This window comes from Pimephales promelas, chromosome 4, assembly GCF_988280905.1.
Source record: "Pimephales promelas chromosome 4, fPimPro1.hap1.1, whole genome shotgun sequence".
Classification (NCBI taxonomy): Eukaryota; Metazoa; Chordata; class Actinopteri; order Cypriniformes; family Leuciscidae; genus Pimephales; species Pimephales promelas.
The window spans coordinates 18,244,856-18,270,724 of record NC_142772.1 but is presented as its reverse complement, the minus strand read 5'-3'; the positions used below and the strand labels follow the sequence as shown (position 1 = coordinate 18,270,724).

The 25,869-nt window shown below is 40.5% G+C and overlaps 1 protein-coding gene across 3 annotated transcripts in view; it reads left to right on the top strand.

Moving 5' to 3' along the window:
- col27a1b (collagen, type XXVII, alpha 1b) overlaps positions 1-25,869 on the top strand; it is a 140,308-nt gene that overhangs the window by 35,167 nt on the left and 79,272 nt on the right. For all 3 annotated transcript variants that reach the window (XM_039662061.2, XM_039662060.2, XM_039662063.2), the window contains exons 6-12: positions 1,574-1,627; positions 3,370-3,423; positions 13,463-13,507; positions 19,015-19,068; positions 23,803-23,847; positions 24,808-24,861; positions 25,738-25,782. In XM_039662061.2, the coding sequence (XP_039517995.2) occupies positions 1,574-1,627; positions 3,370-3,423; positions 13,463-13,507; positions 19,015-19,068; positions 23,803-23,847; positions 24,808-24,861; positions 25,738-25,782 (351 nt within the window). The remainder of the gene's footprint in view (positions 1-1,573; positions 1,628-3,369; positions 3,424-13,462; positions 13,508-19,014; positions 19,069-23,802; positions 23,848-24,807; positions 24,862-25,737; positions 25,783-25,869) is intronic.

Sequence of the window (25,869 nt, the reverse complement as noted above, 5' to 3'; positions counted from 1 at the left end):
TTACCAGGCTGCGCAAATATAGGCATTAAAGCTCCAACGCTATATTGGCCAGTGTTTCAGTTTCCTTGTCCAACCTCTTTATGCTTTGATCTACTCAATGGCTTAAATTTATGAGCCATATGTGCTTTAAGTAGCACTTTAATAAGTGATGGTTTTTTTGTGTGTTTTTTGTTTTTTTACAACAGTAATGTCACAAGGTAGTTTATGTACTATTTTAATACCTAGAAAGAGTATACATAGAAAAAAATTTAAAGAAATGGCAAGAAAGTTAGGGTGATGAGTTTGACGACATTAATGGACCTGTTTATTTCCATTCATGTTTTTCACAGTTGTCCATTTTAATACATCTGGCTGCTGGCAGTCATATGATTGAACAGGAGAACAAAGATCTTTTTTAGCCATAGGAAGGCAAGCCCAAGTTAAAATTCCTCTATTTTGTTATTACTGCCAAATGGGACAAAGATGAGACAAAAATTACAGAATGAGACCCACAGAATTAACACTTGGAGTATATTTGTTGTGGGATTCCAAGCAGGCGTTTCTCTCTGAAATAACAGTAAATTTGTCATTTATTGAGCAGTAATTCATCAAATGATGTATAAGAGTGTGATAACTGGCATATATCCAGACACATGGTGTAGACAAGCACGCTTTTGGCTTGAGAGTCGAGGTGTCTGAATCGCAGTGTTGGAATGATGTTGTACAGTCTCTGCAAAGAGTCTTCCACAACCAAATTCAAAACTGACTCGCAAGTTTATGCCATGCAAATTCCCTTCATTGAGCAATAGTTCATTAAAAGAGAATCAAGAGTTGAACAAGAGTTCATAAGGATTCAGCTACTCGTGCTTTTATTGTTTCTCTTTTAATTTACAACAGCTAAATGTAGATGGGAGAGTTACTGGTTGCTGGCACAGATTTCATGTAAAACGGCCAGGGGGAAAAAATGACGGAAGCATTGTAAAAAAAACAAACAACTTTATTCATTGCAAAATGATCCTACTTAAAAATATATATATATATTAACAGTTATAGATGTATAAAACACAGCCATAAAGCATGGCTTCATCCCATTGCCTGAAAAGGCAGAAGAATGTGGTGTGTGAACCCCAGTGTCATTGCAGAGACTTACTGTAAACTTATTCTTCAAGTATACATGGGTCACTCTCTTGTGTAAACAACACTCCTTTCCTTTGCGAGCCTTCATTACTCTTATCCATGTAGACTATATAGAAAAATTCAGAGATGAATCCTGTTACAGTCTTCTGTTTGGAATGGGTTGCAAACAGGGGTCACAGTAACTCCCCAGTATAAACTCCTCATTTCCTGTGTGATGTATACTTTATTTACAATTGGCAAAACAAGAGTGAGTGGTATGTCAATGTAGGCAGTTTGCAAAGTCTTTTCATTTAAAAAGCCTTTAAAACAACACTCTCTGTTTAACAGCTATGAAAGCTTTGGTTAATCTAAACACACCTCTTTGTAATATTTTACAGTTTTTGTTTGGATCCCTCAAAAATTCTATGTTAGTTTTAGTTGTTAGTTGTATTTGTTGTTTGTCCTCTGTGCATTACAGGGAAAAAAGGGAGACCCTGGAATCTCACCTGGCAGAGCACCAAATGGAATAAAGGTATGTGTTACCTAGCCTGGCATGCCAGACCTACATCAAGATGTTAGGTCTGGAAACTCTTCATTGACAGGGCTCAATCCGAGGGGCGGGATAAACGGTCGTCTTTCAAATTCTCTCTGCACGCAATTGGATAGCGCTAAAGCCAATCAGAGCAACAAAGACAGTGACGTACTCAGCGGAGCAAGTTGATAAATTAAACTTTTACCGTATCCAGTCCAGCTGTCAACATTGAACATTGAAAATAAGCGAGATTTCCCGGAATCCATCCCCAAAATAAGTTTTTTTTTTTTTTTTTTTTTTTACACGACCCACAAACTTTAAAAATAAAACACTAATCATTAAAAGTCTAAGAGTTTATAACTAGCCAACATATGTGTGAGAGAGAAAGAGACAGTTTGTGTGTGTTTGTGTGTGTATGAGAGAGAAAGAGACAGTGCGTCATTAAAAAATAATATCATAGAGAATGTTTAAATACTAATATCAGCTTACGAGGGAAACGGAGGCGGATTAGTGGTGCTTCGGGGTGGTGGAGATGATTCGGGAGAGGTCCGTGCACCTATACCGATCAGAGCGCGCGCTGACACGGAGTAAAGCCTTTATACTCGACGTGACAGCACGAGCGCGGGCGGCAAATATGACAAGTTGATCATTTCGCCACAGCTTTTTTGTAACAGCGCGCGCGGCGCCGGCCGCATTCGAGGATGAACGCCTTCAAACCGAATATGTCCGAGCTTGCTCTGACCGTCGCAACTCTGTCATCATTATGTTAAGCCTGCCCTCCGACTCTATACACGATGTGATTGGCCCTACCAGAGTTGGGGTTTTCCAGCTCAAACGTCTATGGAGAGTTGCTAGACCACACTTTGCTACAAAATAATTTTTGATGCCGCTAGGGTGTGTCTAGATTTCTAGGCTAATGTGTTACCATATCCCCCATTATTCTTTAATTGAACATTTGATTTATTACAAGTATTGTTAATAATGTTCATCATAATGTTCTTTAGCTTATGTATGTTTTAAGATAAAAAATATTGTGTTGTTTGCAAAAAATTTTCAGTATAGATACAATTATGTACTGTACGTGTATCCATTGTTCAGCACACTGATTTCTTGAGAAATGGGACAGAACCTTACCTTCTGTTATTTTTTTTTTTTAATGAAATGTTTCTGTTCTGAAATGTTCTGACAAATAGAAAGTTCATTAGAACAGCGTTTATTGCAACATTATACATGCTATTTACTGTCACATTTGATCAATTTAATGCATCCTTCACTGAATGAAAGTATTATTTCCTTTCCAAAGAAAATCCTACTGACCCTAAACTGTAAGTAGTATGCAGTATATCTATGTGTTTTTGTCCTGGCAGATGGAAGATTTGAATAAAAACAATATTCCTCTTTTATAAGTTTTCACAACTGTATTTTAAAATTTAGTCAACTTTGAAAATTGGTAAAAATAAACTTATGAAATCACCCAATATGAAAGTCAGCCTTCATCATGAATGTTCTCTTTATATATTTCACCTTCTCAAGACAAGGAAAAACACAGAAATAATGTGAGAAAATGGAATAAGAATGAGATTACACCCTAACATATGTTTTAGTTTTAAAAATGTTTAAGTTTTGAAGCCTGTTCTGTCCCAGTACTCAAGAACATCATGAATTGTGTGGTCTCTCTGAATATGTTAACATTGACAAATTGTACCATAAGAGAAAGTAATTTCCAGCATCTTCCTTTATAGGGGGACCCTGGGATATTAGGGCTACCCGGACTACCTGGTCAAGCTGGTCGGAAGGTAAGAGGCATTCTTTGATTCATCTACTATAGAGAGACTCCACCAAGGTCACGTCACAAAATGGATCCAAGAGTAGTTCCCAACCCAGATGTTTGGAATTGTTCAACAGATTTAATTTGCAACAGCAAATCATTATGTTTTCCAGGACACATTATTGCTTTATCAGCCGATGCTTAAAGTAATCCCTCACATGAAATCATATTCACGGCATATTCTGGATGGCAGTAGATCAGTCCAACTCAGTAAATAAGAAACAGGTTCTCAAACTGTGAACTAAAATCAGTTGTGTGACATCCCATTGGAAAAGGTTCTTGTTGAAAATTCCCCCTGCTTTTCTGGAGAGAAACCCAATTTGTTGCAGACTTGTCCAGCTGACCTTGATGTCCTCAAACGCTGCTGTGAATGGGATAGCCAGCGCATGACCTCATTGTATTCCAATTCCAAGGGATGTCTGTGGAAAATTCCTTGTAAAATACTGTGGTTTACCTCCATGTAGTATGTGTATTTTATTTTAAAATGTGCTTTAGTGAACAGGACATAATAGGTGTCATTATAGTGCAGCAAAAGAGGTAAATGGATACCAAATCAAATGAACCAACAGCACTTTGGCCAGGGCAGAAGGCCTGCTTCAAAACAGTCATATTTCCAGTGAACATATACACAGTCTACACCGCTTAGTCTACACCGATCAGTCTACACCATTGAAATGAAGTTGACTCTGCCAAGTCCCCTTACTAACACTTTCAGCCATTCTGCTGCAATCTGTCTAATGCCAAATTGCAAAGACGTCCATACTCACTCACCCCAAATGGGAAAATGTGCTATTAAGCTTTTAAGAAACTTTCACCGATGAGGCAGAGTGACATTTTCTATTGGGTTTATGAATTTGGCACAGTACACTGGCATGATTCTGAGAAATAATTGAATGTTCTGTTGAGTTGCACATGCAGTCAAACAACACACACAAAGAGACCCATACACACACATCATATTACATCAGCCGTTTTACATATATTCAGAATCAATGGCGTTTAAAAGTGTTGGTTTGAACGTTTGGATCAAAACGGCTCTCTGAAACATTGTAAAATAATGGAATTACCTGGCATTTTCTCTGCCTCCATGTGTTTCCAATCACACAGCCACAGAAAAAAAAAATTAAAAGCTGGTGGAAAATAGTTGCAGACACTACTTGTGCTGAATTACAGCTGGCAGCAAACCAGAAAGTTATTCCATCCATGGTTCTTGGCCAGAGACAAAATCTTGTAACAATAAAACAAATGAAAAAAAGTAATACTCAAATGTACTGTAAAGTAACACATGTACAGTTAGTAGCACTGACACATTTGGTCATATGAGCAGGTAACAATCAGTCAAATTTGAGTTATGCTTTTAATTCTAAAGTAGTGAGCGATGTACAGTCTTTTAGTTCTTTTCAAACTAGGGATCAGCAGATGTGGACTCTGGCACATCTGGACAGTGTGTTTTAATAGTACAAGCGTAGGCTACTAACGTCTGCTTGGAGATTGTGCTGCTCCACCCCTTCTATTTCTCACTGAGGTTCACTGGGACCCTGTTGGCAATGGTCGTTTATACACCTTATTAGTCATTTGGTGTGTGTAACTATTTCATAGACACATGAACTGCTGCACGCCATGTATATGTTAGAAATCTTTTTCTGTGATGTGTCCTGAAATGATTTCTGTAGAGCTGACTTCACTTCATTCGTCATTGCAAGCTCCAGATTCCTTTCCACTTACTCATATTCCCACACTCAGCTGCTCTTTTCTCAGTTGCCCTTACATATCAAAGTTCTCAGACATTGTTGAAGCAGTTTTTGTTTTCGAAGCAAAGAATATGATTATTGCTCTTAATCGGGTATTAATCGGGTAACTCCCTAGTCCCTACCCTAAGTATTAGACTGGTAACACTTTACAATAAGGTCCCAGTAGTTACGTTAGCTAATGCATCAGCGAACATTTACTAACAATGAACAATACATTTGTTCCTATATTAACTGATCTTTGTTAATGTTTATTATTACTTCATTTTAGCTCAGGTCCATTCAAAATTATTAACAAACAAACACAACTTTTGATTTTAGTAAGGTATTATCAAATGTTGAAATTAACACATGCTATAGAAGTATTATTAATTGTTAGTTCATGTTAACTAATATAGTTAATGTTAACAAATGGAACCTCTTTGTAAAGTGTCACCCTTAAACGTCTGTGCTACAAAAGTGAATGACCTCAAATTGCATGGCTTTTTGAATAGGGGTGAGCAAAAACTTTTCTTTGTGATCAGACTCTCCTGATTTTGCTTGCTTGACTTTAACACAGGCAAAAAAATCCCATATTCTTTGGTCTGGTTTGCTGGCTTTGAAGCTGGTCAGGGGTACGTTTCAACTACAACGACATAGTTCGCTGCTTCACTACCATAGTACGATGCATTGTTGGAGATATCAACTAGCTAGTAACGACTGTTTCCCGAAACCCACTGTCGCAGAGTATCGTTCAACCACGTTGGTTTCGCACGTGGTGGAGTAATAACTACTTTTAATGAAACTGTTTGAGATCCAATTAACGCTAGATTTTTTAATATAAATTACAGACATGTCATCGGAGGACCATTTCTAATTGTTCTCAGTTGTTTTGCTTTATTACCAGGCTCATTATTTGGCTCGTTCTTACATAGTAGAGCACGTTCGCACATGTGCACTCTTCAAACACTAAAACTAAAAAACGTAAATTGCATTTGTATGTATTATAAATAAAAGGCACCGGTTGTACTGAATGTCAGCTTGCTTATTTTTGCTCAAGATAAGGATTTATTACGTCCAAATGTGTTGCAATATAGAAACTATGTGGTACTAACCACGGGTCGAGAGCTGTCGATCAAACCACACAACTTTGCGATGCTGTTTGCGAATGTTCGTTGGAACAATGGTTTCGGGAAACACCGACTTGTTGAACTATGCTGATAACGACATAACTTGCGATCATAGTTGGCTAACGATGCTTTTGGGAAACGCACCCCAGGCTTGGATTTCATCTATATCATCTGAAGACAAGTTTAGTCTGGTTTTGAGGCTGGTTTGACCTAGCCTGGCTGCACCCTCCTACGCATTTCCACTCAATTTCATTTTCCTTCAGTACTAAGTCTGGGACTGCTGTGTATCCTTAGGTTTCCAGAAATCAATTTTTTGTAGGACCAATCAGCGAATAGAGGGAGTGGCTGAGAACCATGACGTTGATGTAAGCGCGTCAGTTTGAGTTCAGTATTGGCAGCGGAGAAAGACGTGAGAAAAGCTATTCGGTCCGTTGTTGGAAAAGAAACTGCCGAATATACAGAATTTAAAGCTGTATAAAGGATTGTTATCGTCTCACCTCTTGTTGCACAACGGAGGACCAAGTGAAGGAGGCAGAAAGTTTGGAAGTTTGTGCTGGGCAGCTCGTGCACGATGACCGTGACATTTTGGACGGACGGTTTAGCCTGGTGTTCGCGGTGTTCGGAAGCCCCGAGTCCTGGCTGCTAAACTATTGTTGAAGATCCGCTCAGGAGTCATGTCAGTCGCTCATATTCTCAACTGTAAATTTACTGATTCTTGTGATGAATAGAACATTTTGAGCCCCTTTGTGTTCTCGTGCAGGAGGTTGGTGTGTCAGTTTTACATGTTGTAAATCATATAAATTGGTTGTGATTTAAAAAAAAAAAATAATTGTCATAAATAAAAATGTGAAAAACCATACTTTGAAGATATTTGATTTTCAGATTTAGATGGCAATGGTTAATTTGTTTTAATAAAAAAAAAAAAAAAACTAAATGCCACATAAAAATGTACAAACACATACTTTGAAGACCATAATTAAGGTAATTACGAAACAATAAGACGTAATATGAAAAAATGTTGTTTATTACACATCTGCAGATAGAGACAGACTGGTCATTCACTGTAACAGCTACAGCATTTGCGGCAGATCAGAAAACGACCACAGCGGCGTATTTGTAATGTTTAGACACAGCTTCCACCATTGAATGAATACATCACTGTCCTTCATGTCAAATATACATTTCGAATTAATAATTGTTCCTAGATTAACAAAACAGCTCTCGTTGACTGAAATCCTATATTAGTAAACATAATCCTCTGATCATTCGGACTTGTTGTTTCCAGCCATTTCGGCGCGTGACATACGTCACTCACGACCACACGTTAGCGATTGGCTATGGCAGATCGTGAGTGACTCTGTGCAGATCCAATAGATTTGAACTTTAATAGTGAACCCGCCTACAAGGAAGTAAACGTTTCTCAATTGAGCGGGGCCAGACTCTATGTGCAAATGAAATGTACTAGAGTCTGGTTGAACCAGGTTAGGTTTGACCTGTCTCTTTTAAGCATTAAACACCTTAGCAGCAGCATCGCAACACCCTCCACAAAATCCTAGCATTATGTTTTGCAAAATAAACTTTGTACAGACAAACACCACTTGCATTTATGAAATCGTAAAAATATTGACATTAAGGCCAATAAGAAGCCTGGGACTAAAAACACCTGGCGCTTTTTCTGAAAATGGGTAAACCATAATTAAAAGTACTGGAGACAAGAAGAACTTCTACTCCTTCACCATGTGCTGTCATTATGTGGCATGGTTTAACCTTGCAGAATTGAAAGGAAATTAGCCTTAGGAATCTTTAGCCTTAGGAATTGGCTGAAAATAAAATCTCAGAAAGGGATAAGACTGCTATAAAACAGTTACCATCACATTCTGTTAGCTAAAAATGTAGTTATTTTTATTTCTTTTTTTAACTGGGATTTTGAACACACCATTCCCTGCCACCTGTCTGGGCAATAGGAATATGTTCGTTCGACATCAACAAACTCAAAACTTTCAACCACATCTGTTACCAAATATCAGTCCCATAGATGTCCTTGGCTTTAATAGCATAATTACTGTATATTAAGCTTTATTCTTTGCTAATCCCTGTCACAGACTTACTGAATGAGAGAAAAAATAGGGCCAGCTTCTGCAGGGAAAAAAAAATACTTTTGCTTTTATTCAGCTAGAGGTTATATTGACCAATTGGGAGCAAGACTGTCCTTTGGCATCGACTGTGAAATGGAACTAGAACAAGCTGCGTTTTTTGGAATTGGAGGCATCCATTCATAGTTACCTGGAAGAGCATCTGTGTCTGCAATGGTTTCAAATAAAGACACTCTAGGGTCAAAAAAATATGATCTTTTTTTCTGTAGCTAAGGTTTACAGTAAGAAAAATAGAACAAAACAGTCAAAAGGAGACAGATACTACAGACTATCTTGGACTATGTTTGTTTTGGACCAAAATTAGAACTGTTAGATGTTTCTAAAGATGAAATATATCACGTCTAATTTGAGTAAATGCTAAGCTATCTTGGCTAATTTGGTAGCCCTCGAAATCAACAATCACAAGAAGTTAGAGATTAAATTTATGAATCAGTTTCCAATGGGGAACATTTTAAATCTTCTAAGTGCTGCTGATATATTGTATTAGGTCTGTCTGTTGTTCAATTTTACTATCTTTTGGGCTTTGTAATTTTTTGTTGTCTGCATGAAATCGGATGTTTACAAATCAAATTTGCATGTGACTTGATCTCTGATTATTAGATTTTTGGAGTTCGGCATGTCATGCACAATGTGCCATACAGCTGTGCCCACATTCACTCATGTCTATTCACTCACTGAACTACTGTACATGGCATTCATTATGTAGTAAATTGTGAATAAATGAGGGAAACAGAAACATACATACATACAAAACTATTGGTGATAGGGTAAATGTATAGTGGTGATTGTGTAAAAGGTGTAATGGTGTTTCACATCCTTCTAACTGGATGAAAATGTAAACATGATGACATGAAATACATTAGATGGAAAAATGCAAACATAGAAGGGAGACTTTACCTTCTAAAAGTCTACCACATGCATACACCTCATACATGCACTCAGGCTAGAAATAATTGCTTTCTTTTATTACTATCTCTTTAGCTCACACATCTGGGATTTATTTGTTCTCTGTTTATACATGGCACAAGCATAAGCACCAATGGCAAGACACATTCCTTTATTCATGGCGATGGAGACTGGACCTGCTTCCTTCTCTGACTCTTTAGTTCTACGCTAGGGACTTCCCTATCCTTATGTAATCTATTTCCATAGTTTAGAGGCAGGAAGGGCATTGTTCATTGTCCGCTGCTGCAGAGCACTCTGTTCCAGTGTGGAGATCACAAGCCTGTGTGTATGCATTTAACCTGTCTTTGATCGCTTGTGCCAGCCTATCATTTTTTTTTGTTTACTTTAAAGAGTCCTTACTAATTAGGTTTCTATGAGCAGCGTTTTGTAAAAAGATTTGCCCCAGCAAGCACAGATATAAACACAGAAAACTGTTGATGGAACAGTTGCAGGCTTGGCACTGTCACAGAAGCTGTGGATGGAACGTTTGCTCTTAATCACAAATAGTAGCCTCAAAATGTATTTGGATAGTGAAACCACACTTAGAAATGTATGAATGTTGTTATATTATGTAAGAAACTCTCAAACCAAGTGGTATGTTGCTTATTTTAAAGAAAGAAAAAAAAACCTTTTGTTTAGTTTTGAATTGTTTAATAAAAAATAGATTATAATAGCACTAATTGGTATACATGTGTGAACTTTAGGGGAACTGACTTCATAGATCTACTAAAAAGACCATTTGGTTAAAGGGGACATATCATGCAAAATCCATTTTTTTAGCCCTTAAATGTATTTTGTTGTATATTTGGAGTGTTTATAAGTACAGAAAAGATGAAATTATTCTCTTCTGGTGCTTTGTTTATATCTTTATATTCTGTTTTGGTAATATTTTTCAACCTGTTCAGATTTTTCTGTTTTCTATGACGTTTTTTGAACTACAACGTCACTGTATTTGCAGCGGAACTGCCAAATAAGGACATTGACTACCGGTCCAAAACTTCGAGCAATCCACCATTATTATTTCTCGCTCCGATTTTGTAGTCTGAGCTCAATGATGCAGAAGTTACGAGAGGGCAAGTCAAAATGTTCGGTTTTTGGATGTACAGTAGTGAAGCACCTGAAGCACTTCAAGGATTCCCACTTCAACAACCTCCGCCAGTAACGTTATACAGAAGGGTTTGCCGATTGACTTTGTCTGAATGAGAGGTAAATTCCTTCGAACAGAGCATTTCGATAAGCTGTAAATGTTGTTAATAAAAATAAAATACTTTACTTTCTTTAAACACATGGTGGTCATGGTTTAGCAGTACCTTTGTCTTTCTTTGTTTTTGTTTTGAAGTAACGTTACACGTCTGCAGTATTATTGTTCTTGAGTTTCATCAATGGTCATTTAGCTGCTTTTCTGATGCTTTTCTAATCGTATCATATTATCAATACAGATTGTTTGTGGTAAGATTAGACCGTATTCATTTATCTTGTCAGTGTGCTTGTTTTAACAAGAGAAATAGTCGACTTTCACTAATAACACAAAACAGTTAACTCACATACCAATGCATCCATAAGAGGTTGTTCTGCAGGTTCGTCGTTGTCTTTATCAACTCGCTCGCTCTGGCTCGAATATGTTAGGCTTGATGGACAGACCTTTAGGTAACTAAAGTCACCAGGGTCGCGGTGCCGCCGGCTTGGGCCCGCAATCGCTGCTTGCAGCTATATTTTAAAATGTAATTTTAAAATGCTGAATTTTCAGCAGCCATTACTCCATTTGGAGCTCAAGGAACATTTCTTATGTGATCTTTTTTTTTCAGGATTCGTTGATGAATAGACAGTCCAAAAGAACAGCATTTATTTAAAATGAAAATTTTTTGTAACACTTTTTATCAGTTCATGCACAGACATCTGCTGGGTTGCAGGGGTGAATTTGCTTTCCTGGGGGCACCGCAATACGACCGAAAGAGCACTTTACTATTAGCGATTAAAGGGGCAGGAGCTCACGCGTAATATAACTGTTTATCATCCCTTACGTATATAGTGTGTGTTTGTGTGTGTGTGTGTGTGTGAGAGAGAGAGTAATACTCACAATGTACACAGGGTTCTCAAGTCTCACGCATTGGCCGTGAGACACACGCAATTCAACCAGTTCACACGATCACACACCACACCGGGTATTTCTCACGCTGAAAAGGCAACGTCAACCAAGATGTCCCGCAAGCTTTATATATAACGTTGTATACGAGCCGTAGGCACACAGTGAAGTTTCCTGCCGCCAGCACAAATCTCTCGGACAGACTGCGTTCGTTAGGCAACATAAGCTGCGTTCACACTACACGCGACTTTGTCGCTGCAGGTGGCGACCAAGCGACACGTTACCATTCATTATCAATGGTGAGCGGGCGACACGCGCGACAGCGACCTTTGGCGACCGGTGGGGCGTGTCCAGCGACGCGACAAAGTTGAGAAATGTTAAACTTTATGCAAATTAAGGGCGATTTTCGTGAGCGACAACCAATAGGAGTGAAGTCAGTGGAGCACGTCTCTCTTCAGTGCTGAGTCTGACCGAGGCAAGTTGAATGAGAAGTTCATTTTAGCAGTCAGAAACTGTCCTATAATTCATGATATATCTCCGTGTACATACAGTGATGTTCATCGTACTGACTCCGTGACTGAATGGTTTCAGGGAACCCAGATAGACTGGTATTTGCCAGTTTGCTGCAGTTAAATTGCAGTTCATTTGGGCTCCTCCCCTAACCGCATGTGATCTCACTCCAAGCGTTTGATAAAACTTGAGAACCCTGTGTACATCTTATTTCAGAGAGCTGAACTTACCATAGAAATTCCATTCCTCTTCTTGTATTCTAGTCACTGGAAGTTTCCTCTCTGTTATTGTGATTCCAAATTGTCTAGCCAAGAGACATACTGTAACACCACATGACTTTTCACTCACTGTGAAGGTGTCGATGATGTCTTCATTACATTTACAGTCCCTATAAATTTTCATAGAAGGAGAAGTTGAAGTGGTACCTCTGCACTTTGAAGATTGAGTTTCATGAATGTTTCTCTTGCATTAAACCACTGGTCCTTTTGACGAGCTCCATAGGTTGATTTTTATTTGTTTTAGAGGTAATATTTGGTTATTGTTCTTCTGAAAGTTATGGTTCAATAGTGATAAGTCTTTGTTCACCTACTCACCATTCTTTACAAACCTAAATACAGTCAATATTCAATTTTCTATGAAATGTCTTGGTTTCAATTGTTTTGACCACAATGGCTGTGGTGCCCCCTCAAAAATTGAAATAAATAAACGTAAGTTCATGACGTCCCTAGTGACACCATTTGCACAGCGTTTTCTTTTTCGCTTTCAAGACATTTGTAATGAAGCAGTTGCAGTACATAGTTCATTAATGAGGTAAAATCTCATAAAAATAATACCTGGAGAGGTGTTTCTACCAAATAATCATAAAACGCTGGTTTCAACCCATTATGGGCTGATATGAGAGTTAATTGGTCTGTCCCTAGACAGTTTAACCATCTGCTCAGATGAATTGTTATTGGTTTGGAAGTGGTTTACTGTTGGTGTAGAATCTGTTGATGGGCGCTTTGAGACCTGCTAAGTTTCCCTACATTTATTACTTTTCCATCCTGGGAACATTTGTTAATCGCTGGCATTGTACATGGTTCCACTTTGTTGTTGTGATTGAGCTCATTGGCTAACAAATCTAATGCAAAGACAAATTTTCATCACATCATGTCCAAAAAGAATGAAATTGCTTGTGTAATGAGAAAGAACTGTCAGCATATGATCATTTAATAGCAGTTTGCGGAAAATGATTTACTTCCTTTAGAATGACTAAAGTTCAGAGATCATGATACATTTTCTGCTGCCTCTTTATGTGGAAACCCCCCAGGATATGATTAAGCACATGTTTGAGAAGTGACTCCCTTAAAGGCACATTATCCTTGCTGTAATTTACCTCCTCTTGTTTGACCTCCAGCTACAAATTGGAGCGATCATCATATGCTTTCGCAACACTCATTCTCTCTTTTTCTCTGCTTAGGGACAGAAAGGCCATCCTGGTCCCTCTGGTCACCCCGGAGATCAAGTGAGTTCCCATTCACACCATTTTTTTTTTTTTTACTTTCCACAAGAGGAGAATTAGAGGAATTAACAACTATGACTTTTACATTTATTACCAAAATATACTCCATGGGCCATATTACAGAAAAATCAGAATGGTGCAGTCACATTTTCCATACCTCTGCAAACTTTCACAGCCCAAATTCATACATTTCAAAGGGAATCAACATGACAAAGTATTTTGTCTAATGACATTTTGGTGGCAAATAAATTTCCCTATGTAAATTTTGCATCTGGTTCAAGTTTGCGAGTTTGTTAGCTGGCAAAATATATATATTTTTTTAATTTTCATTATTCCTGTATTTCATTCACATAATTTTGTCACATCCGGTGATGGTCACACTTTCAAGTTCTCAGATTTTCTCAAACTTTTATGACTTAAGATGTGATGTTTCTGTAATACAGCTGTCTCGGGTTGACGCTGCGTAGACAATCGACACTTTGGTAAACGCCTTCAGCGTGATGTGTCTGAAGCCTGTATGGAACTAGTCCAACTTTGATTGGTGTTGTATGATGACGTCACCCATGACATTGGATGTGACAGTGAAGCGGAAGCTTTAAAAGGACACCGGAACATAACAGCGTTTTTCAATTGGTCGAAGCAGGGCGTTCTCAGGAGTGCAAAAAGTGTGGCTGAGGGACACAGCAACAGGGAGCGAGAGTTACAGACGTAACCAGAGACGTTCCCTTTCGAGGGAATTCACGTTGTGTCGAGAATCGACACTTTGGGGAACGAAATGCCCACTGAAGCAATCTGGCATACTCAAGACGAGAGAACAGAGACTCACGTAAACTAGGAAACGAACTTGTGCTCCCTGGGCGGGTCGGCGCAAAAAGGAGACGTGTTCCGGTGCAAACATTCCCTGATATTTAATATTGATATTTGATATTTGATGCAAAATATGTGATATTTTGCAGTTCCAAAAACAATTGCGCCAATGACCAGAAATTTTTTTGTCTAAAGTCAGTGGCGCGTTGCGCGTACATTCAGATGCTATTTTAAGCGCACATACTAGGCCATAATACAGAGTGTGAACAACACACATACACTGTAGATTTTTCTCTCATCTACATAGATGCATTTTACTTTTTGCAAATTATACATTATTGTAAGAAAAAAATATTTAAACGAGGAAAAATCATTGTTGTGTCCATGACGATGGGAAAAATAGGCATTAAGCTTACACATTTACCCAAATTATTATATGCATGTTTAACCAAAGCTAATTTGGGTGGGTTTGTCCCATCCCCAATGTCACTTCTCTTTCTTATACGGCCCTGACGAGAACATCAATTGATCACCGGTTGTGAAGCGCGCCTGGTAAATGCACCTTTATAATAGAATTGCGCCATGGAACAAACGCACCTCGTTCATCATGCTTTTAAAGGGAATGTGATATGAGGCTCTTATTGGTTTGTTTCCCGTTAAGCCCAAACCACACCTATGAATAATTAAGCTACTTCATACCAACCCCTTTTAGATTTGCGTCAGGCGCAAGAGTCATTTATCCCCCCAGTAAAATAGCAACAGTGCCGAAGACCCACCCCCAAAGTTACTTGCGCTTCGCGCTTGATACTTGTGTTTCAGATCGTAAAATAGGGCCCTGAGTCCCAAGTACCTTAGTGCAGAACATCTCGATGTTGAACTGCCATCACCTCCGACTCTGCTAGAATGAGCCAGTAGTCGATGTAATTGAGGATGCGAATGCCTTGAAGTCTGAGAGGAGCAAGAGCAGCATCCATACATTTTGTGAAGGTGCAAGATGACAGTGCTAGACCGAATGAAAGATTAATGGTAAGCCTCCCCCAAAAGCAAACCTTAGAAACTTCCTGTGTTGAGGAAGGATGGAAATATGGAAGTAAGCATCCTTTAGATCTATCGTGACAAACCAGTCCTCTGACCTGATTTGAATCACGATAAATAGGTATGGTCACCATTTTTAATCTGTATCTCCTCAGAGATCGGTTCAATACCCTGAAATCTAATATGGGACGTAAACCGCCATCCTTTTGGGAACTGTGAAGTACCGGCTGTAGAACTCGGTTTCCTGCTCTTGAGGAGGAACTTGCTCTATGGCCTACTTCGCTAAGAGGGAATGGACGTCCTGTTCCATGACATGACCCTGCTCGGAGCTGACCAGTGTGTACATGACCCCACTGAATCTTGGGGAGCAATACTCGAACTGAATTCTATACCCCTTTTCTATTATACGCAGGACGCACTGAGATATATATTTTGAAGACCCTTCCAGGTGTCTAAATAATCTACTAGGGGAATCAGTCTCTCGAGACAGACCTCTGGTGTTATATTTAAAACCTCGGTGACCTGAAGCAGTTAAGTTCTTAACCGAAATATTTTTTCTGCAGGCCTTGTGAGAGGAAGCAAACTCGACAGGGCCAGCAAATTTACCGTCAGATACTGTGATATGCATTCACTGGAAACCAATGCATCCTCAAACATCGATTTCTTGAGGGCTCCTCGAAGGAGCGAGTTTTTAAAACTAGATCATGGGGGGGGGGGATGCCCTCAGAAGCCTGCACAACACGTCAGGACAACTTCGTCAAAGTCTTTCTTGCCTGGATGACAGTCCTCACATCTACCCTTGGCTGAGAAGACTTCGCCTGAGAGTGTTGCCTCTGGCTCCAGGCCTTTTTCGTGGGAGCACGAGAAGCAACACACTCTCTCTGCTTTTGCAGGTGTGAGGAGCTGACAACAGCCGACTTGGGACGACGGCGGGGGATGAGCTGTTTCAATGCGGCTGACTATTGTTTCGTGTCCTGAAAGCTCTTGACGACAGTGGTGACTGCGTCGCCGAAGAGGTCAGAAGACTAAATCGGGGCATTGAGGAGGAAGGCCCTCTCCTGGTCCCCGACACCCGGCAAATTCAGCCACAAATGTCTCTCCATTGCTACCAAAGCTGCCATGGAACGGCTGATTGCATGGGCTGTCTCCTTGGTAGCACAGTGAGACAAGTGGAGAGACAACGGAGAGACAACCGCTCGAAGCATCTCCTGAATATCGTTGAGAGCTTGAAGGGAAACTCTGGTGCTCTCAGGGACGATGCAGCCTCTGGCGAGAGATGAGATGCGAATGTCTCTTCAACCCATGGCATCATCCCATAGCCCATCTCTCTGGACCCCGGATGAATAAACATGTACATTGGGGCTGTAAATTCGAGAGAAGAAGGGCTTATCCCACGATCTCCACACCTCGGTGTGGAGATCGTAGAAAAATAGGAGGCTCCGGCACGAAGGCTGTGACCGCTCATCGAGTTTGCTTTTTACTGTCGCTTCCTGCTTTTCTGGTGGCCAAATTTAAATTTAATTTGGCCACAGCTCTTGTCACAACCTCCATCAGCTCCTCAGATGCAGGAGAATGGAGTGGCAGATCCTCACATTCCCCTGCAAAAATGCTCAAAATATCCGTATCCTCAGAGGCAGATCGAGCATTTGGTCCTCTTCACGGGCAGAAGAAACCGCAGGACGGGCTCCCGAACCGTGAGCGGGACTGTGGGAACTGGTCGATGAATGTTGGGAAAGGGACGAAGCCGTCTAAACATCCCCAACCAGATCCCTTTGCGATGCCCAAGAATGCATCCCCAGGGAGCGTGTGCCTGGCCTGCTTTATAGAACAGGCACAGGCAGGAACGGAGCGTTTGAGCCCTTGAGTGCTGCCTGTGCATGCACCATTATGGCAATTCGACTTAATTCTATGACACTGTGTATGATGTTTTACCCACTTCGTAGACATAGCTCCACACAATAGAGTTGGCCGGCTCCGATAATAACAGAAGCACATGAGCAGCGGTAGAAAGCTTGAGGAAGGCAAGTGAGTTGTGGCAAGTGAGACAGTGTTGTGAAATATACACCGCACAGCTATAGGGGGCGCTGATGAGAACACATGCGACAACAAAAGTGGAAATCAGCGAAGAAGTGACTAGAGTTGCCAAGTGCCCCTTTAATATTTAAGCGTAACGTGCAAACAACACCAAATAAGACACACAGTCACATAGAACGCTTGCTGAAGAACAGAAAGCTGACATTTTATAGCTTCCGCTTCACCTTTACATGTGACGTCACGGGTGACTTTATCACGCAACACCAATCAAGTTTGGACTAGTTCCATATAGGCTTCAGATGCGTCACATTGAAGGCATTCCCCAAAGTGTCGATACTCGATGCAGCGTGAGTTCTCTTGAAAGGGAACCCAGGTTACTGGATATACTGTAAATAGGGCAGAATCACACAAATGTATAAATGCATTATTTTTGGTCACATTATTTTGTCACTAAATGGGCTCGATAACTTCCGCCGATCGTAGAGTCCAATGCAATACTGAGAATTTATATTGAATTTTATACTCCATGGTTATGATAAAGAAACGTTAGTCACAAAAACAGAAAAAACAGACACCCCTCGTTGTGTTTATGCTTCTTTTTAAAATTGTATTAAATAAACATAACTATATATAAAATTACATCTAAACGTATGTACGTTTCGTTTCAAAGACGGGAGGACAGTACATTTTGAAGACTCTGCCATAATCCCGTTTTCCTCTTTTCTCCTCCGCTTAAATCTCCACAACCGGAAATGGACGAGCATCCTTGCGTCAAATGCGGAACATATGCGTGCATATAGCCCATTAACACATTAAATTGGTATTCTTATTAAAATCTACATGTAACAATATATCATTTTACACATCTAATTAGGACATTCTTACTTTACTGCTCAATTGAGATTTACCCCAAAGCATCCACTAGCATACATAAATTACACACTAAGCAGTAGTGGACACAGAAAACTAAATGAAGAGTTCAGATGCAAAAGCCTCTAAATGCCATTTGAAATTTTCATCTTTAATGATGATTTTTATCAAACTTGTATATTTAAGTTCAGTAATTTCACTTAAATAACAATTAATAGGTAATTATCATTGCCATTTAAGTGAAATTACTGAACTTAAATATACAAGTTTGATAAAAATCATCATTAAAGAAGAAAATTTCAAATGGCATTTAGAGGCTTTTGCATCTGAACTCTTCAAATAGACTTTTTTTTTTAAGTTGAGTTTTGGCAGCTGAATTGCTGTAATTTAGAGTTGTTGCGTTGTAGTAGTATAATGATTAAAACGCTTTTGTTATTGTTTCATAATCTCATACTTCTGTGGTGGGCCACACATCTTTGTATTCAGTATTTGTCATTTTGAAAAAAGACTTAAAAAAAGACTGAAACTATTTACAGACATGCATAAGAATAACATGTTGTTTTAATAGAAATGCTTCTCTCTCTCTCTCTCTCTCTCGCTCTCTCTCTCCCTCCCTCTCTCTCTCTCTCTCTCTCTCTCCATTATGCTTTTTATCTTTCTTTTTGTTTGTTATGGCTCTCTACAAGAAGAACTTCCAATGCTAATGACATATTTATAGTAATGGATTTTTTCCTCTTTATACTTTTTATTCTCTCTCTCCGCAGGGAGAAAGAGGACCAGATGGAAGCCCGGGTGCCAAAGGTTATCCTGGCAGGCAGGTGCAGTAAATCTTCTGTTGTGCTGCTGGCTTGCACAGTACTCACAGAATACGAGTATAATGAGACTAGTAGCAAAGTGTCAGGGCTTGTATTGGAGACTAAAAGAGCTTGCTCTGCCAATATCACCACTTGTTTTGACATAATATTTGAGAAATAAGAATTGTTTTTGGAATTAAGAGGCAATGAAAATGGATTTTATATTTTGACCTTAATGTGCTAGCAGTACAATTTTTCGGGTGCCAAAGGCATGAATGATACCTGATAAAGTAATTTGCAAAAGATAATCCTCCCCTTTTTGATAAATTGTCTCACACTGCTGAGCTTAAATGTGATTGGTAGAAATTATTAGATCGGCCCCAGCTTTTCTTTGTGAACTACCAGATTTACTTCTTCTGGGAAGCAACAACAGCTATAACAACCTAATAATTGTTTCTGGAAGCTTCTAGTCTTACCTTTACCATTAGGCATGTTCTAGAAAATCCTACTGGAAATTAGGTTTTCAGCTGACATAACTCTTTTATGTTTCTTTAAAGGTGCAGTAAGTGATCTCTGAGAGACACTGTTGAAAATTTTGTGTGTGTGTGTGTGTGTGCATAAAAAATGTGTTAGTCATGGCTGTGTAAATAGGAGAAAAAATGGTCACAGTTTAGATTAGGGTCCAATTCCCACAATTAATTTAGGATTAACTATGAGTTTACCTCAATAAACTCCTAATTACTGCTTATTTAATAAGGAAGTTGTTCATTTAGGTAGGATTAAGAGATGGTCATGTAGAATAAGGCATTAATATGTGATTTATAAGTACTAATTAACAGCCAATATCCTAGTAATATGCATGCTAATAAGCAACTATGCAGGTGAAACAATTGAATATCGTGCAAAAGTTCAACTTATAGTTCAATTTATTTCAGTAATTCAACTTAAAAGGTCAAACTAATATATTATATTTGTTATATATTATATAACAAATAAAGGCTTGAAATATCTCACTTTGGATGTAATGAGTTTATATAATATATTAGTTCCCTTTCGTTCAGGAAATCCTATGTCTTCTTGGACAAGTTTCCAACGAATTGGGATCATGCTAGGGAGACTAATTGCCTTTTATCGAATTAAAACGAGCCAATGACTGTTGGCATGCAGGAGTTGTATTCTGCGTCCCGCCTGTCAGTGCTGGTATAAAGCGGAAGTGAGCACATACACGAATGCTTTTTGCTTCGGAGCCAACCGGTTGTGTCCTCTGAGTGGATGAGCTTCAAGATTGGTATATTAACTTCTCTGGTATATTGCATTGGTATATTAACAGACTCAATGAGTCTGCTGTTTTCTCTGATACCGCTCTGTGTTGGTGTGACGGCACTTAATCGATCTTCACGGCCTCTCGGGTACCAGCTGCTGCTTCACGCGATCTGCCTTTTTTCAAAGAGCTGTTGTCACAGCTGGTATTTGGTTGAGTGTGCACAGTCGAGCTGCCGTAAAGCTGCTGGCTGACTGCTCGGGTTGTCACAGCAACCTAGCGCACGTGATTCGGCGTGCTAGATACTCAGTCGGGACTCAAGTGCCTCAAACAAGGTGGAATCCCTTTGTCTATTCCCCGATCTAGTTCCTCTTCTGGTGGCCAACGGAAAAGGGCTACTTTGGTTAATAGCATTGGTGATCTGAGGATTACAGTAAGCGTTCTCTGATGAGACCACCTCCTCGGACCCTTCACTCCTTTAGCTCATCGCAATCATGCTGAGACTGTGTTTGTACGTGGTTTATGCTATCTTATGACATCTTATGACAGCATGACCACATTGTTTGTCTTGCCTTTCTCACAAGGGGTTGAGCGCTCAGCGTGCCATGTGCCATCAAGGTTATGGCCACGTTCACTGTTTTGCATTCCTGGCAGCTTTCGGGTGGAATTTCTGGTCCTTCTCATGAGGGACCAGCTATTTCAGGGAATTCGGAGATCCAGGGGAGGATCAGATGTCGATCGCTGTATCAGAGAGAGGGCTGTTACACTCTTGAAATGATGATGCTTAGTTCCCACTGTAATGGTGTGTGTACTCATGCTGAATCAGATTCAGACTTGACAGCCACACTTCCCAGGCTAGTCTTGAGTAATCGGCTCGCCCCGCCCCTGTGCCTGCCTGGATGTGTGTGAAAAAACTTGCAGTATGGAAGCATATTGGTGCCAATGTGGAAAGCAAAACATGCTGAGAAAGTTTTTTTTCCTTTTCTCACTACCCTTGGTGGTGGGGTGGCTTTGCGAATGGCAGACCACCTCTTCCCCCCTACAGGTCTGTGTGGGGCCAAAACAAGCTGTACACAAGGGTAGTTATGAGTCAGCGTTGAGCTGTGCATTGTGACTGACCGAGAAAATGGTTTAAGTCACAGCACTGACCCTCGGTCAGACGAGGTCTCCTGCTTGGCAAGGAGGCTTGGAAATCTTGGGCCTCAATCCTCGTTTCTCCTCCTTCCTTCACCTCGGGACAGCCAGCAACCGAATTCCTCAGAGAAAGATGGGCCTTCCCTGCTGCCTGCCCCCCAGTGGAAGCAGGAAGGTGTTGCCCCACACACCCAGACCCTTTTCTTGGCCACAGCAATGCCTCCAGAGTCCAGTCCCTGCCTTCCACCTCGCTGCCCCTCCGGAGGTACGCCGGTTGTCCGGTTCAGCTCGTTAGTAAGGTCTCTCGAAGCCTGGCTAGTCCCAAGATGGGCATGAGAGAGCAGGACGTTCCGGGTCAACACTACCCCGCACTGTCGCCAAACCTTCTGTCCTTGGTCGGACCCTGCTTTTCTACAGGGCAGAGTGCCCATAGTGCAGGTGTCCAGGCATGCTGTGGTTTTCACAGATGCCTCTGCCAATGGATGGGGGTGGGGCACAAACAACGGGCATGCAATTTCACGCCTGTGGCGGGGGCCTCAGCTGCATTAGCACATCAACTTCCTAGAGTTGTAAACTTGGTAGTAAGTAGTAAACTTGACCTTGTGCCGCCTCAATGGTGAAAGCTTCTGCACAAGCATGTACTAATCCGTACTGATAGCACTGCGACCGTTGCGCTCAGATCTGTTTGCCTCTCCGGACACAACCCATTGCCAGTTGTTGTATTCCCTGACCGGATGGTCCCTCGGTACGGATGCACTGGTGCACAGCTGACTCACGGGCCTTCGCAAATATGCATTTCACCCAGTGAGCCTTCTCACACAGACACAGACACTGTGCTAAGTCAGGGAGGACGAAGAGCAGGTCTTGCTATTTTCCCCGTACTGGCCTAACCAGACCTGGTTACCAAAACCTGCTTTTTTAGAGACGGGGCACTCTATGGCACCCGTGTCCAGACCTCTGGGGACTCCATGTCTGGTCCCTGGACGGGACGTGGAGGTTCTAGGTGGCCTACCACAGGCTGTGGTAAACACCATGACTTCCAGTAGAGTCCTCTCTACGAGGTGCCTCCATCCGTTGAAGTGGTACCTGTTCGTCGATTGGTGTTCTTCCCCCCGAGAAGACCCCCAAACTTGCCCGATCAGAGTCATGCTGTCTTTCCTGCAAGATAGGTTGGAGCTAAGGCTGTCTCCCTCCTCCCTCAAAGTGCATGTTGCCGCAATAGCCACTCAGATCACGATGCAGTAGAAGGTAAGTCATTAGGAAAGCACGACCTGGTCATCAGATTCCTTAGGGTGCTAGGAGGCTAAATCCGCCTCGTGATCTGCTCCCCGTACCCTCTTGGGATTTAACTCAAGTGCACAGAGCACTCTAGAGGCCCCCTTTTTAGCCATTACCGAATCGTGCCTGCAGTTCGGACTGGGTCTTTCTCACATTGTTCTGAGACCCTGGTTCGGATATGTGCCCAAGGTCCATACCACTCCGTTTGTAGATCAGGTAGTGAACACCTAACACGTTCTCTAGATACTATACTCTTTGTATTGAACCTGTTTCCTCCTGTGTACTCACTACGGTCAGTAGTGCGAGGAACTAGGTCATGTTGGTTTGCTATGCCATTCCTGCCCCATGGGCCGGATAAGTGCGTCTTTTTGACAAAAAAAGTTATGCAAAATCCACTGAGCGGGTTTTCCAGAACAGCAGTGTGATTCTTCCTAGCTAGCTCCCGCCGTAAAGAAAACTAAGAAACTGCTTTGGCGGGAAGCTAAGCTGGGCGCTGGAAGGGGCCAGCACCAATGGCGTGTTATTAGGGATCCCAATTCGTTGGAAACTCCTCTGACTAGAGGTAGGAGAAAGAAAGGGAATGTCTCAGTTACGTATGGTAATCCTCGTTCCCCGTACGGATCCTCAGCGGGCTGGATACCTTACGGCTCCTCAGCGTAAAGCATATGTGTGTGTGCTTGCTTCCACTTTATACCTGCCTAGCATGATCCCAATTAGTTGGAAACTCCTCCGACGAGATGTCTCTGTTCCCTCCTCAGGTTACGAAGGTTTCCATACATAACCGAGACGTTTCACCTTTCAAATAATATAACTTTTGCATATTCTAATTTTCCGAGTTTCACCTGTTGTTAATAATGAGAATTGGACACTAAACTAAAGTGTTACCAAAAAAATAAGTAGATCTTTCACTTGGCCAAGTTAGACTAGAGCACTAGATCATATTTGCAAAATTTCATCAGCATAAATGTATGTTTGGGCCTCCATAAAATGTAAGTCTTCATTTTGTGATTCCAATTCTGTAGGCACAACATGATTATTGATCCAATTTGCAGGCATGACATATTGCATCGTTTGTGTTTTTGTAGGGTTTACCAGGGCCTCTAGGAAATATGGGACCAAAAGGCGCACGGGTATGGGATGGCTTTTGTTTTTTATCAGAAATAATTTCAACTTTGTTGGCTATAAATTGATCATCATGTATTCACTGAGTACAGTTAAGATGTTTTGCTTTCCATGTTTGCTCATCCTTATACATTTGCTTTAAAGTAATTGAACATTTATGTACAGAAAGTTTTGTAAGGGTTTCCACATATTTGGTATTGAGAGCTTGTTTTCCAGTTTGGAAACTGGGAAAGGCACCAGAAAAGGAAACGGTTGTAGACATTTAAGGATCAGTTATTGGAGGTTGTTTTCATTATAAAACCTCAGAACATCAGCTCTGAAAGTATACTGGTTCAAGGGATTTGTCAGATGGGTTTTACATTGTAATTCCACAAAAATTTTAAAACCAATTTGGTCTTGTAAAGTATATGGCAGCATTGTACATCCGAAGTCTTTTCCCTCTTGTTATTTGTTTTTATTTTCTGCCTTGGTGCCAGAAAGATTTTATTTGTGTGTTAGTTGGTTAGTTTATTTATATTTTACTCTATATAAGAAGACAAAACATGATTTTTAGGTTAATGTTTTAACATTGTAAAATTTTTGTAATGATTTTTGGTGGTGTTTTATTTATTATTATATTATATTATTTATAATGTGCATCATCTCATGCTTCTTTTGTCTTTTTCTCTTCATGATTTAATTGTATGTTCATTTGTATTAACCTTGTGACCCATCCTTAGCCATCCTGCTGAAGGCAAGCGTGATCCCTGGTGTGAGGGTATGTGCCCTTGGACTACATCGTGGAAGCCAGCACCATGCAGTCCATGGGCATATACACTTGCCTCAAGGCCTAGATCTTCACAGAGCGACCACTGTCCTCAAAGACCTTCACTAATCAATCTGCAGTTTAGCAAGGGATATTTGGACCATATCACTCTAAAGTCTCTCTGTTTGTTTGTTTCTTGTCTTCTTACACTCCCCTGGTTTAGGGCTTCATTGGAGTCTCAGGTGTCTTCGGTCTCCCTGGACCTGATGGAGAAAGAGTGAGTTGCTGTTGTTTCTGCACTAAAGTATTTTTTTGTTGTTGAATAGAATAGAAATATTTAAGTGATGTACAGACAAAGAGTCCATACATAACAATTTTATAGAAAAATATCTGTTTTATTTGGGGTGGTTTGTTTTACATGGGGTGGGTCACCCCCTCATGGGCGCCGCCATATTGAGATTAGCCATGTCAAAAATGTTTACGTTAAATAGCGCTTTCAGACAGTTTTTACAAAGCATAAGCATACAAGTACATCTGAACACAGCAAACAAATAAAACAAATATAGAATATCAACAAACCTTTTTCATTAAAATTGAAGTAAAATTTTATGGCATGATGGAGATGTATTGTCTGGTTTTAGTTGCCCCAAGAGGAAATGTTACTGGAACAAGCCCCACACTTACACATGCCATACATATATCATTATTCCTTTCTAATGGTGGCTTGTAAATCAAACACACTTGCTTTGAATAGGAAGCCTGGTGAAAAGGCCACGCTCCACTAAAAACATAACGATCCCTCTTCAATACAGTAGTTAGTCTAAGTTCTCACAATATTTGCTAAGTAACCACAAGCTGGTAAATTCCAACTTTGTGGAAATGGCAATGTAAGCCCCCGAGAGCTGGAATATGGCCTGCTGCAGATTAGCCAGATCATGTCTCCTGCCCAGGGGGACAGAGTTTATAGAGATCTGAGAGACCCTTTTGTGTTCAGAAGAATAGAAACCAAAGACCTTTCAGCATTCACATGGTCTGTCGCATACACTGGGATTGGGTTAATTGTTGTTGTTTTTTTGTTTGTTTGTTTTTTGTCATTTCTGTCTCTTTTTACCTGTCTTTCCTTGCTTTCCCTCTCTCTACTTTTTCCTCTTAGGGTTTACCTGGTGTTCCTGGGAAGAAGGGCAAGATGGGTAGGCCGGTAAAGTTTTCTCTCACCATCCTCTCTTGACAACTTCTGATTGACTTGCCTCTGTGTTCATTGATTTGTGATCCATTTATTCTGTAT